At 33.9% G+C, this 15,427-nt stretch overlaps 1 protein-coding gene and 1 long non-coding RNA gene across 5 annotated transcripts in view; both read left to right on the top strand.

The window, feature by feature from the left end:
- The window catches only part of Tmep (Transmembrane endosomal protein), a 50,286-nt gene that overhangs the window by 22,540 nt on the left and 12,319 nt on the right, over positions 1-15,427 (top strand). For all 4 annotated transcript variants that reach the window (XM_089633153.1, XM_089633152.1, XM_089633154.1 and 1 more), the window contains exons 3-5: positions 11,941-12,106; positions 14,824-15,041; positions 15,225-15,426. In XM_089633153.1, coding sequence (XP_089489279.1) covers positions 11,941-12,106; positions 14,824-15,041; positions 15,225-15,426 — 586 coding nt within the window. The remainder of the gene's footprint in view (positions 1-11,940; positions 12,107-14,823; positions 15,042-15,224; position 15,427) is intronic.
- LOC149422200 (uncharacterized) overlaps positions 1-15,427 on the top strand; it is a 44,229-nt gene that overhangs the window by 16,483 nt on the left and 12,319 nt on the right. The window lies entirely within an intron of this gene.

Raw genomic sequence — 15,427 nt, 5'->3', positions numbered from 1 at the left:
TGTGACAAGAAGAACTGACCGGAATAAGCACTGACAAAGAACTTAAGGGGCAGTTCTGTAGGGCTAGCTACAGAAAGAAATTCCCGATGCTTATCCTGCTTCATTTTCATTTGGTGTAATACCTCACAAGGGTGCCCTTGTCTGCACAATGTAAAGACAGAGCAACTATACCGCCACCCAGTTGTTGGGCACGCAAGGGAATGGAATATATGTATTTACTAAAAAAATAAATGATTATCACATGGGACGTTAATAGTTCTAGGAAAATTCAATATTCGGCAGGCAGGGGGTCTACGGAAAAAAAAATATTTGGCAAGTGGTCTACGGGGCAAAAAAGTTTGGGAACCTCTGATGTAAAGCAACAAAATGAATCTGAATATCTGTAGTGTAAATTTTCCTCGTAACATCTATTTGCAAGTTAATCTTGATAAATTAATGCTTTACAAAACACTTGATTGTTTTCACGCAAAACTCACTTAACACATGTGTGCGCTGGGCCATTGATGTTATGTTAATAATATTATGTTATGAACTGCACCTGCTCTCCTGTTTTCCTAGCCAGTCAAACTCAGTACATCAACAGTATAATGTAATTAATAAAGTTAAGGCGATGCCATACGTAGTAATGCAAAATCATGTGTTTTTGGTTTGAAAATTTGGTCGCCTACAAATGTTTCAGATGCTTTAATTAAATACTGCGAGTAGAATACATCTTGGCTTTTGAAATAATCGAGTATTTTTTAGATAAGTCGTTTTATAAGCCCAGAAAAAAATAATGTATAAGGCCTATGAAAACTGCTTTAAAGTTCAAAATCTCCTACATACAAACCCATTTTCGGTTATGATTTTATTGTATAATGTGGCAAATTAAGTTATTTATAAGATGATCGAAAAAAAATTAAATATTTATCCATGAACATCCACAAAATAAAATAAAAGGCACTTTTTGGCCATGTTTTTTTCTTGCATAAATCAAAACAGGCGGATGGTGTTAAGCGGGAATTTAAACTTTATCGCCATCTACTTAAGGGTTGTTATTGATAGCGGCTCAATTTAAAATATTACACGACGTAGTGCATCGCCTCAAACAAATAAAAATAGGGTATTTCACCACGACAATACTGAGAGTACTACCACTCTAGTCCCTTTTCATGGCAGAGAGTGAAGCTGTTTAGTTCTATTAAGTGTTATTGTTTCAATTTTCACCTTGTTCACTGAGAAGAAACCATTTTCGTAAACGAACCAATCATTTGCACACAAAGGTGGAACGTAGGACAGAGGTAAAGAAAGTTGTGTTGTTTTATTGAAGGCTTGATGCACATCAATTTTCGGTGTACGTTATTCTTCAGACGTTTGATTCAAACTGTTAAATCATAAAAATTAAACAAAATCTTATCTTTTGATTGTTCAAAAGGAATTTATTTTATCAGGTGCTATCAAATTGATAACGATGCGTAAACTATACATATATCAAAAATACTTGGCTTACATCTATCTATTGTGGAATATATTCAATGTTGAAAAAAAATCAACAACTCACACTATTATTTGTATATTTATTTATGAATAAGTATTAAATTCATAACCACGCCGTTTTCAAAAAGTTCTGGCCTTTTACCAAATATAAAAATTATATCACCACACTCAGATTGACAACACCCTTATTATTAAAATGAACTGAATGCTGTAGAAATGAGATCCTTGAGGCGTACATGTGGTAAAACCATTTAGGACCGTGTTATAAATGTAGAAATCTAGAAAGAATGCGTAAAGGCTTACGTAAATGTAATGAATAAGGTTAAAAAAGGGACACTTGGATAGTATGGACATGTAGAATGGATAAACGAAGAAAGGATTGTATGGAGAATATACAATGTGAATGTGAATAATAGAAAAAGTAAGTAATAATAAATTAAATAAAATGATGTATCGCCGTTTAAAAAAAAAAAAATACCTCAAGAACGCTTAAAATTTTCTCTAATGACCCAAGGAATTTTGAAATCTTTGAAATTAACTAACAACTTATATAATTCAGAAAATATACATATTGTCTTAGGACGGGTTGTTTTACAAAATATTCAAGTTCTGTGAGAGTTCTATTCAATATTTTGTTATTATCCAAGTACTCCGAAACAATTGGCCCATGATGAAATAATAAAAAACTTTCACAGAACTTGAATTTCAACTTTGAAATTTGGTGAATTGATTAAATTCTGTGAAACACCTGTCGTTAGAAATAGTTCCAAAAGTTTATATAACAAATTGTAGTAGTATTGGAATTCACTCACTTGAGCTGCCATAGAAAATATACTGATGTTATCTCTTTCATCATAAAATGTATTTCTTTGACACTTGAATTGAACAGTAAAACAACATATTAAGGCCAAACAGGTTTGCCAAGTTCTTGAAATGTCATTTGTGTTGAAAGCCGCTAATGGACAGATTATAAAAATGTCACTGCACTTGTTTCGTGTGTTGGTATTTAAAATTATCCGCGTTTAGGGGTATTGTTATTTTTGGCAAATTATGTAGACATTTTGGTCGTTTTCGTGTTAGAAAGAGAAAATGCCATGCTTTATATTCAAATCTAGAAGTAACCACAAAATAATTAAAATGTACACCTACCTCCATGAAACCAAAGGTTCCGACTGCAATTTGAGAAAAAATTGTAATTATTTAATTACGAACTGTACCCCCCGCCACGCGTTGCTGTGGCTCAGTCTGTCTGTGCAGATAGAGAAACAATAGCGCGTGTTGCTTTTACGTCCAACAGATGGCACTGTTAAAAAAAATAAAATTGTATGATGGCGCTGTTTTTTTTTTCAGAAAAGCATGTTTTTATCTATCACAGGTGACATCCATATAAAATAGGCATATAAAAACAGACGCGTATTCGAATGGAAAGTTGTGTCAAAATTTCAAAGCAATCGGTGAAGAAATTTCGGAGATTTAAGATTTTGAACAAACAAATATCAACATTTTTATTTATATAGATTTTTAAATGAAACAAAAAAAAGTGAGGTTATAATAATTTTTATACTATTACATTTGTCTAATAAAGTTGTTACAAATTGGCCTGAGAGGTTAACTAATTATAGTGGTAATAGTAATTTGTCTTAAGGTCATGATTTAAAATAAAATTACACAAAATTGTATTTACCTACTAACATTGATGTATTATATTTAGATGAGACATGAAGTGAAAAAATAGGTCCCGCTTTTTACCCTCCAACTCTCCCAACGTTCTAACTAAAACTACCGGCCAATGTAAATCTTAAATTAAAGATCCATTTTTTTTTAATATCATCTTTTTATGTGTTTTAAAAGAAGTCATAAAACGGAATAATCTTCGCAATAAACTTAAGGCGATCTACCTCCGCATTTAACATTCTGAATCGTCAAAATCAAGCAATCCTTACTCAGAAGGCGAAAAAGATATATATATATATATTTATATATATATATATATTTATATATAATATATTTATATATATATATTCCCCTTTAATTAAATATACGCACTCCTTACTCAGATTGCGAAATCAAATCAAAATATAAAAATATTTTCCAAATATGATATACATAACTTAATTTGTAACATTTTAGAATAAAAGCATATTAAAAAAAAGATCCATAACAATTAAGAGTATAATTTATTGTACAATTATAATTGTACATTAGACAAAAGAAATTAATAAATAGAAATAATCCCAGGGTGTGACTATCCTCTATGAAGAATTAGTGGGTCGGTTTTATTTTTACATTTAAAAATAATTGTCATGGTGATTTGATGAAAAGTTAAAAATTGTAGTTAGTCAAACAATGAATTCTAAAATTGCACATCATTACAAGATTATTCATTTGGGTGCCAGTTCCATATAATGAAGATGAAATGAAATTTATCATTAAAATTATAGTAAACCAATTTAAAATAAAAGATAAAATCTAAAGGAATGAATGCATGTTGGAAGAATCTCACGTTTCCGCGTCGAACGCCATCCCTCGGAGTTCCTTTTTTTTCCCGTACGTCAGACTGCAAGCGCAGTCACTAGAAAACTTATGTTAAATTCCGGTCTACTCGCACCGCTTATCGCGTTGTAATAGTGGAACTGGTTTGGATGAGATATTAGTACGCAGTAGCACCTCTAATTTTAGCTATATGTCTACTAAGTACAATTATACTAAACATCGACTGCGGGTAGTTGGGACTGAAATATTCTGATTCATACTTTTGTTATTGTCTAAGATTTATCATAGTACTCAATAAATAATTATTTGAATGAAACTAAATTGCATTTACAGTTTTATTGCATAATTTATTAGCAAGTTTCCACTTACGACTGGAAAATCAAGTTTTTATGACATAAACAATTCATAACATATTTTTCTCTAGAACACAAACAGGAAAATTTAAACACATATCCTGAAAACATATAATCCTATTTAACCTTTGATAAGCCAAGACAGCAAATAATATTATGCGGGGTTATTGAGTTACCCCATGCATTTATCTGTTATAGTATAAATATTTATAACTTTTCAAGAGTTCTTTAAACAAACAAATTCATAACCTTCACATACATACCTTAAGTTTTTGTGCCTTTGTTACAATTAATATTTATCAAGCGTGTGCAATTCAGGCTTTATGCGTTGAGCCCTATAAAATTTTAAAAATTATACCAACATTTTTCCCAAATAGCTCATTTTTATTAGAATTCGAAAAATCCATACAAAAAATGCACACCATTACAACTATTGAGACAAGTGTTCTAACATTCAGAAAATGGAATTTAGATATACAGTGAAACTCTCTTAAGTTCCTACTTAACCTCTTAAGGACCACGCCCGAGTATACTCGTGCGACTATTATGTGCCAGAATTCGGAATTCATACTAAAGAAAATTTTTAATTATTTTTTCACACTATACACCACAACATCAATATTCAGTCCCATTTTAATGGCTTTTATATGAGTATATAAAATTCATTGATAAAAAAAAGGTGTTTTTTTTTCATTTTTTTAATTTTTAAATGATTACTGAAGGGGTTAAGGTGAAGCTTAATGCTAAATCACTATTTTGATTAATCTTTATAACGAATTGGTTTTCATTATGAATACAAAAAAATATGCTTTAGATAAATTGAAGGTTTTCCTATCGTTTCGCTTGGATATAATCCAAATAAAATAAATTAATAAATTACTCAATAAAAAATATATATATTTTTTTAACAGAAATGTATGAACGCGTAAAGGAAACAACTTTTAAAAAATACAGTATTATAGTTAAGATTATCTGTGACAGTTTCACTTGATTAACTTTTTTGCTTTCTTATAAAATTATTTACAAAATAAATAAAAACCAGTTTTGTGCTTGAAATCGAACGTTTCTAGACTCCATTTGTCAAGCGATTTTAATGCCTATTACCTAAAATATAAGGTTTACCAAGAATATACACATTTTTGGCTTGTAGCTTCCTTAAGGAGTTTTCATCTTTAAGAAGTTTGATTTTTTCAGTCCCTTGAAGACTGAATTTTAAAAATTTATCCCACTCATAAGATTTTCCCGCTTGAGAAGTTTTTTTTCCAGTCCTTTGGAAAACTTCTTAAGAGGGTTTCACTGTAATATTATTCATGGCACTTGACAGCATTTGACATTCCTATCGTATTAAATCGGTTCTAGGTTATAACTTTTTAATATGAATACATTTTTTGCATTACTTTCTTCAAGATTCTTTGAAATGACCTGTCCTAAAACGTCAGCCCAAGATATATTAGACCCACAAAAAAATACTTGTTTACGATGTTACAGCCATAAAATAAAGAAGAAAACAATAACTGTGATGTGGGCGTATTTCGTGATCCAAAATTCTGGCCGAACAGGCCTTAAATTTCAAATAAAAAACTGTGTTGGATGGCGATGTATATGTGTATGTTGGGCAAGTTGAAGAGAGATAGAGCGAGTGCTCAATGGGCAAGAAGTCAGTGGTAACATTAGTTTCCATTCAAATATCCATGGAAGGCATTTTTTAGTGTGTGTATTCAGTGGTAACAGCAATGAGTTGTGCGTTATTGAAACAACAATTATTGATTGTCAGGCTGAACACAGATTGATTGTGTTCTTATTTGAATGCTCTCTGTGTTGTTGTAGGTCAAATCAATAGACGCTCGTGCTGTTCAATTAAGAAGTTTAGTTATTTTTGAGAAAATAACAACGACTCTTGAGAAAACAATTTTTTTCTTCAGATTTATAGATTATTTTATCTATTTGTTTGTATTTACCTAAATGGACTTTTACATATTCCCCTTACTAATATAACCGTGTGTAAAATTTAAAACACGTTTATTAGTAAGGCCCCTTATGTACATACATAGGAGTGAATGATTTGATCATAACAAAAGTAAGAAACAGTAAACAAGATATTAAATTTTTATTTTCATATTTATTGAAGAGGTATATACATATTTGACCGGTCGGTGGCCGAGTTGACATCGCGCTTGGGTCCCACTCAAGCGTAGTGTGTTCAATTCCTCGGCTGGCTAAGTCCTCCATCACAACACAAGCAACATTTTCAGCTTACTGTGGTGGTAGTAGGAGATTTTCAAATATTGTCAGGTTATTCGTAACCCGGAAATGTTTGTCTTTCTTTAAAAAAAAAAAGAATAAATAAAAATAAAAAAATATGTATATTTCGTGCAGTTAAAGGTATCAGCTACCTCTGCGTATGTATGTATGTGTTACCGACTGCATGAAATCCAAGTGCAAACGAGTGCCTAAATGCTTCGGTCCTAATATTGAATAATATATTGACACAAATAGTACCTAAATGCTTCAGTCCTGATATTAAATAATAATAATGATTGGATTTTTTGTATTGCGCCGTTTTCGTGAGAAAATCACCTCAAGGATGCTTAACACGCTGAACGCCATTGTGGAAATGAAGAAACATTACCATTTTAAATTTGAAAAAAAAAATACTCAGATGGCATCGGCGACCATCAAAACGTATTCCTTTGTTTTTTTTGACCAAAATTTTCCATGAAAATCAAGAAAATTAACTGCGGTCACCGGTGACCGTTATGGCGCTGTGGGAGAAAAATGACGATTTTCGTTATGAGGTCACCGGTGACCTACATGGTGTTCAACGTGTTAGCAACTTATTTTATGCATTTAATCTATTCCTATCAGTTAGACTTATAATTTACTAGCTGATGTGTACCCAGCGTTGCTGGGGATTATTCTTAGGAGATAGACATATGCCCATAGACATATGAATATTAGTAGACCTGCCCTAAGTGATTAAAAGCGTATTATCCCCACTCCCCATACCGGTTCCATTGGAGCCGGCTGGGCTCGCGTATGGCCTCAAGTGAAATTTGAAAACGTGACGTCATCATTCTTGTGCGAACTATGGTCGAGGCATCATCGGTTCATTTTACGAAATAACACGGCAAAATGTTGACTTGTGATATGAAAACTTGTAAAAATAGATGTGAAAAAGAGAATAAACCCAATTGTCGTATTACATTCCATAAGTAAGCATTATTTTACTTTATTTTAAGCTTATTCACACCGTATTATATGGATCAGTTTTAGAAACATATACTATCACATCACAATGTAGCGATTCTCAAGTGTGCTCATCGTTGTTTACTGGGGTAAGTAAATTATGAGACATTTGTAAAAGTGTCTTAACTAAATACTCTGAAACTAACTACGACTCTGAAAATAGAAGCTGCCTTACTTTGCCGAATTTGGACTTCGCAAATTAGTTCATAACGTGGCGAGTAATTTGCGCTCCCATGTAGAAATGTCTATTCATTCAAAAGCAGATTTTACTTTTAAGAACTAAATGGTGATATTATAATGCGAGATGCCTATTTACTGTCAGATTGATTTATTGACGAATCACAGTCAGCCTTACTCCCTTCGTTCTTCAACAGTTTATTTTACCCCTCGCCATTATCTTCTCGTCTATTAATTCCTATGTCTGTGCATATGCCATTGCACACTTTTCTGTAGGCCTTTTTAAGATGTATAATTCCTTAGTACATTATTTTGATGCATCTCATAAGGTTTAGGCAGCGTTAATGTAAGCGCCGGAAAATAATTTTTTTTATAACTTGTTTTCAAAATATTGACTTTTCTCTCCTTTCTATAAATGTAATATACGTGTATTATATATATAAACCTTCCGGAAGAAATTCTCTAAATGATAGTGTAGTGATCTTCCGTGCCGATCACCCAGATTACTTATTAATAAAATGCATGCGGGTACTCCGTACTATTTGGTTTTATTCAGGTAGTTATACGTATTGATACAATGGACAGTATAAGAGTTTGTTATTGAAAAGAGGACGAGTTACAACAGACACGCCTTTTTATACGTCTCGGTCATGCTGTCTCACTCAGATATGCCTGTCTCTTTCATACCGACAGACATACGTTCACCACAGATAGTGAAAACCCTATCAAAATCCGTTGTGTAGTTTAGAAGAACTAAGCGCACAAACGAACGGACTATTTTATACTATTTAGAGATTACTTGTGGCTTATAACTAAGTTTAATAGCTAGTGTCTTATATTGTTACTATTATTTTATTACTTATATATTGATATAAATACTACACAGTTCTTGTCTAGCAATCTGACCATTTTCCCATTGTGCTCTCTTCCATATTTCACCTTGTTCCTTTGATATGTCTTAGCAATATTGAAATAAATGTTCCCAATTCCTGTTGTTTAAGACGCCATAGCATATTTCACCCGAATACATTTAAAAATAATATTACTTAAAATAATTTATAAAGCTTCAGAAAAAATGTCCCGCTATTGCTAATAAATATGAAGCGATTGTAGAGCTAGATCTATAATTATGTATTACTTTGTGTTTCTTTCCTCTCCTTTTAATATTTGTCATTTGAGTGAGTTTTTATATAATTTTATAAACATATTATATTGTAGTAATTATATGTACCTATTTGTATAAAAACTGAGTTTTTATAACTCGCGTAAGTGAGAACATCTCTAAAAGATGTATAAATAACTTAGCTTTTCACAAAATTAGATATATAGTAGCCCAGTCCTTTTAGTAGTGTTCAATAAGGTTGTCTTCTGAGGTATTCCATTAAGGCGGGAAATTCCTAGATACTTTATGATAAATTAATAAAATCACATTTAATTTGATGCTAACATAAAACCTTTCCCTATTCGTAACATATTTCGTAAATCATCTAATTTTTTCAGTCTCTGTCAACGGAACATCTCTTGCGCCTTCCATTGTCAATATTTTGACAGCTAGTAAGTCATAGAAAATCAAACGGGTGTAAAATAATACATATCCAATATTTGCCGCCAAAATTGAAGTCACACCTACCTTTCTATCACGGAAACACACCAAAATAGATTGTTGACTTGTTAATAGTGACATGTCTTACTCAGTACCACTGTGCTAAACACGTGAATCTACTATATTTGTCTTCACTTTCATTTATATTTTAAGTTTGCTTATTAAATATGTCGATCTATAGATCTCGTATAGCAAGTGCTAATTTGTATGCAATCTGAAAATTTGGAAAACAAACTACGCTTAAATTGTTTGATATTTTATTTGCGCATTTATTGAAATCCAAGTAGGGTAGGTACCTACCTAATTTATAAAAGGTATTTAGATAAATACCCCTTTAAATTGTAGTTCTTAATGATAAATCTATTTTTGTTATTAGTTTTTGGGGTGTTATGCCGTGTTGCGCTAACTCCTTCTTTAGCCAACGTTTCGGACAACGTTACAGTGTCCATCATCAGGGCAGATGTGTAATTGATAGTGGTGAAATGTGTACTTAAGTACGTCTGTGCGATACCGTGTTGCCAGTTCCACTACTCTACGAGCTGGTTGTTACAGTAAAATTTTAAAATGGTTTTCTGCGTTTAGCTTTGGTGTAGCCGTCAATTACCGGATACCAAGAACTATTGAGCTTAGCTCCGTCGTCTCTATTAACATTATTGGGATTTTTGTGAATTTCAATTGCTTTCGTAACTAGGCGAGCTCTGTGAGTTTTGGGTCTTCCCAGGACTTCAGGAACATATCCAAAGTAATGGCCGGTTTCAATCAAATGCTCGGCGATTGCCGATTTGTCAGGATGGCCGAGTTTAGTTTCGAAGGTGTTATGAAATTTATTTGGAAATAGTCCGCTATTATTATATCGCACAAACGTACTTACTTAATCACACATTTCACCACTATCAATTACACATCTGCCCTGATGATAGACACTGTAACGTTGGCTAAAGAAGGAGTTAGCGCAACACGGCATAACACCCCAAAAACAAATAACAAAAATACTTTTGGCCCTGAAAATCTTAAATCATATAAATCTATTTGTTCTAAATTCGAAATGCTTTTGAAATGGGACTTTGCCTAACAACACTATACCAAATACCCTATAATATTAATAATGCTTCCAACTGCAGTGAAATAGTGGCAATATCTACAACTCGAACCGCTCTAATAGCTATAGTTACCATTTAATTATTTCTGTGTTTTACAGCTACTGTATGGTACAGCTACCATACAGTAGGTACAGCTACTGTATGGTAGGTAAGCTTATTATTTATGAAATTTGTCGAGCTAGATTTCTCATTTGGCCCTCGACTGAAAATCTTTTCTTTTCTCTCCAGTCAAGTCGATGCCTGAATAATGTATTAAATATGATTAATGCTCTGTGCATTACTCAACAAAATATTATGCTTAGCATCACTACTGTAAGACAATGTTATATTTTAAGATAATCACTGCATTGAATCACAACATTGAATTAAAATATTAAATGTTAAGGAAGCCAAAAGTCTTGCAGTTTTTCGTGGGTTATGTCTCAATGTTGTGAAGTCTAAATACTAGTGCATAGGTAATAGAATATTTTTATAGTAGTTTTAGAATAGATGTACACTAGATGTAAAATGTTACATTTTATAACTAAATAAAATATACATAAAAATAAAATAAATTCAGTTAGTAAAAAATTCAAAATTAAAATAAATAATATTGACAATGACATAATGATATTAGCACTTCTAGAATCTGAAGTAAATAGATAGGAGATACTAAATCTACACACAAAACCACATCCTGTGACTCATACATACACATATTCTAAACTTATTATACTGGAAATAACATTACACTACCACAGCCTCACAACATATCCCAATGCCACTTTTTTAAATGTTAAAAAACATTTTTTTAAATGTTCTAAACATTTAAAATCATATGTATTTATGTATTTAATTGTAACATTTTTGTATGCCATGGATTTTGTGCATTTGTACAACACATCTCGAACGTCGAAAAACAGATCAGCTTATAACAAAATGGCAAAGGAAAGCAAGAGGATCATAAATAGGTCATAATTAAGGCACAACCTGCAGATCAGCAAAAAGCTGGCTGCTTGCCCGCATGGCAGCAGTGCATTCTGGTCGCAATTTCTACAAATCCATTCTACCACCTCTTACCAGACCTGACGGCTCACAAGCAAACACCGCCAATGAAAAGGCCAACTTATTAGGTAAAATGTTTGCGGAAAAGTCGACCCTCGATGATCGGTTCCTCACTGTGGTTTCTATATGAAAAAGCTGAGGAACCGGCATCGGGATGTACTCCAGGTCTTACGGGGGCTCGATGTTAGTAAAGCTAGTGGGCCAGGTAAAAGAGTATCGCCAATATCATTCACACATACTACTTCAAATCGCATGTACGCACAGTGGTGTCCCACCAAGGTTTCTACCTACCCACCAAACGCATTGGCTCTGAATTTGGTAGTCCATGCAGTTTGGTCGTAGCTCGGTGACAGTCGGCATGCTTCCATGACATATCTCCTTTTGTTTCAATTATCTACTAATTATATTCTAGGTGATTTTCTAAAGTAAGAGTTGTGTTCTGTTGCAGATCTACCAGCACCTGAGGTGGTACAGCAACCCAGCCGAACAGCGCTGGATAGTCAGGATCTTGTTCATTGTGCCCATCTATGGCTGCTACTCCTGGGTCTCTCTGCTCTTCTTCAACAGCGATTCCTACTATATCTACTTCTTCACCGTCAGAGACTGTTATGAAGGTAAATACATCTTTTGTTATTGTTATTTTGAAAAGAAGACGACCTTACTCCTGTAAGCACTCAGGCCACCATGTTTTACCATATTCCCTTGACAGTAGTAGCTCTGTCCCTTTAGTAAAGTTCAACAGTGTGTCATTGAGTATTCGGCGATGTCTAGTTACTATGGCGGTGGTGACATGTCGGTCCACAGCGGTAAAAGTAGACCCGAGCTTTCTCGCTCTTTCGCTTCTTTTTCGCTCCGCTCACCTTGAAGTCAGCCCGATGCAGGTCGCAAGGTTGATAACCAAGCTAAACGTACAGTCCAGGTTGGCAATATCACCAACCCAAATTCAGAATAATAGACAAAATTAACATAAGTGGCTTACAAGTAAGCTAAATAACTAGACTACTGAGACTTAACTAATGACTACATCTAAGACTATCACTTATAACTAGTGACTTACATCTAAGACTTGTAGTTAGTGACTTATAACTAAGACTTATTTCCTACAACAATAAATGCTTTCCCTACATATGTCTCCTGAGGTGGCTCTTTTCTAATTGATTATTTGCCTGGTGATTGAACTGTTTATGGACACTGGACTCTTCTTTTCTCTCTTTTCGTCAGATATGGCATCATATTAGCTAGGCTGTTCAAAACGTTGGATCATTTTTAATCTAGATAATCCTTAAAAATCACAACTGCTGCACAGAACATTCTATGTAAAATGATCAGATCAGTTCTTTAAAAATAAATAAATAATTTATTGAGGTTTCTTCTTAGCCTGTGTGTCTCAATACAAGTGAATTTCACAACATCTCAACGACCTTTATCACGGTGATTAAAAAGCAATGGTTGAAATGATTAGTATTACGCATTCCATTTCAATCATGGCCTCTGTTCTATGAAGGCAGATGACTCGCATCTTAATTTTAAGATAGTTTGACAACTGGAGGCCACTAGGTAAGGTAGGAACGCAAATTCAAACTGTCCGCAATATTAGAATGAAAATAAAATATAACATTTTTCCTCTTATTCTTTTTATAGCGTTTCAATTTTTTTATAAGATATCGAACTTTGTGAAATTCATCTATTTTATTTTTAACCTCTCAGGCTCTCGAGCATTCCGTCAGAAGATCGGGAGTATATTATTTAGTATAAGGTTATGAAAATGCTTTCAAATGTTATTATTAGAAACTAGCTGTACTCAGTCTCTCTGTGCAGATGGAAAAACAATAGCGCGTGTTGCTTTTACATCCAACAGATGGCGCTGCTTTTCAAAAAAGTTTTTAAAAATACTAAAACGCTCCTAAAATATAAAATACTAAAAGTCTTAAGGACAGATAGTTTCAGAGAATTTGAACAATTCTTCAAATTTCAAAGATAATTTTCAAGTTCTGTGAAAGATTTTTCCAAGTTCTGTTTTTATTTCAGTTCTGTCAAGCAACTAGCTTATAATGATATAATAACAGAATTGAATAGGACTTTGACAGAACCAGAAAATGAATGTTTAAATTTGATGAATTGTTCAAATTCTCCGAAACAACCCGTCCTTACATTTTTATTTATGATAAAGATGAACATAATATAATTTTTTAAATATTAAAATTGAAATGCAAACGTAAAGTTTTCAAAATTGGCTCATATAGTGTTTTTTGTCTAAACACTGAACTATAATTACTGAAAACAAAGAAGACACATTTCATTAGACATAAATATTTATATTCGCCTCAATTTTTTCTTTTCATATAATTAATTTTTCTCAAATTGCGGTCGGTTAAATTGACGCACGCATTGAGGGTGGTAGATGCTCTAAGTAACTCGGGTGAAATACTACCATTCAGAATCAAAACATTGTTTGAAATGGTTTTAGCCGTGTTTAGTGGCCTGGTCTGAATAGCCAGGTACTTCCCAACTTTCGTCTTCCCGATAGTTTCCGAAGTCTCACAACATACCCACAAGACGGGGGTTGGCATAGTCTCACTGGCTCCGGACAGACGGGAATAGTTAGGACTCTTGTGAGATATTCACGTAAAATATTGAACCATTTATTTATTCATCTTTTGTTGTTAGTTGAAGTTATAAATTTGCGTAAATAAAGAGTACAATCAGTTTTGTGTCGGTTTTGTAATTCTTATCTTGCAGAATAAATTTTCCCTGCTCCACCAATACATAGTTTGTCTTTGTAGAATTTATGTAAACTAGATTAGAATTGAGCTTATTAGTCACAGTTACATAGACTGCAAATGATTTGTTTAAATAAAACTATTTACGGTTGTTTATTAGTAAATAATCATATATTTACTAAATGAGTATATGTGAGTTCTAAGACAACTTTTTAATTTCAGTTATAAACTACTTGCATTATGTGGTATTCAAACATGTATACTTTTTTTTGTACCTATTTTAATGGTTCACCAAGGTGAATGTTTATGTGAATTATTTTCCCATTGACTTTATGAAGCAGCCACCCGTTTGTCAATGTTCTGTTGTCATGCAATCGCAAATAATTAACTGACCATCAAGCCGTTTTCGCAGGGGTAGGCAGAGAGGACGGACTGCCAAACAACTCGGTCGTGGCACACACTCTTTGCCTCATTCACATTCATACTTCGTCTCATACTCTTCTAATTTCAATTCGCATTTGCGTCGCTTATTCTCCTTACACTCCTTTACCGACCGCAATTTCTGCAACCTTCTTTTTCAACCATGTGATTTATATATTGTTATTTTGCAGCGTTTGTGATCTATAACTTCCTGTCCCTGTGCTACGAGTACCTGGGCGGGGAGGGAAACATAATGTCGGCTCTGCGGGGGAGGCCGGTGCGCGGGGCTGCAGGACGCTGCCTGGCTGGCTCCACCTACACCATCGGGGTGCTGCGCTTCTGCAAGCAGGCCACGCTGCAGTTCTGCCTCGTCAAGCCCGTGTGCGCCTTCATAATCATCTTCCTGCAGGTATGTGAAGCTGTAGTTCCTGTGAGTTTGTTTTCAGGTCTTGTGAGGGTCTATATCGGAAATCCCCATCTGTTTGTGTTCCCCGAAAGCCCCAAGAGGAAAGAGTCAACCTGTTAGGTAAATAGAAGCATGAGAAACTAGGAGACCTACTCTAGAACCTAACCTTACTTTGTGTAATTGCAGGCTGCCGGGCACTACCACGACGGTGACTGGAGCCCTGACGGTGGCTATATCTACATCACCATTATCTACAATGTGTCGGTGAGCCTCGCCCTGTACGGGCTGTTCCTGTTCCTCGGCGCCACAAGGGAAATGTTAACCCCCTTCGACCCCGTGCTTAAGTTCTGCACGGTCAAGAGCGTTATCTTTCTCTCCTTCTGGCAGGG

The sequence above is a fragment of the Hesperophylax consimilis genome, chromosome 7, assembly GCF_061612785.1.
Source record: "Hesperophylax consimilis isolate HC1 chromosome 7, BYU_Hcon_1.0, whole genome shotgun sequence".
Lineage (NCBI taxonomy): Eukaryota > Metazoa > Arthropoda > Insecta > Trichoptera > Limnephilidae > Hesperophylax > Hesperophylax consimilis.
The sequence above is the reverse complement of the archived record's forward strand: the minus strand, read 5'-3'. Positions and strand labels throughout refer to the sequence as shown.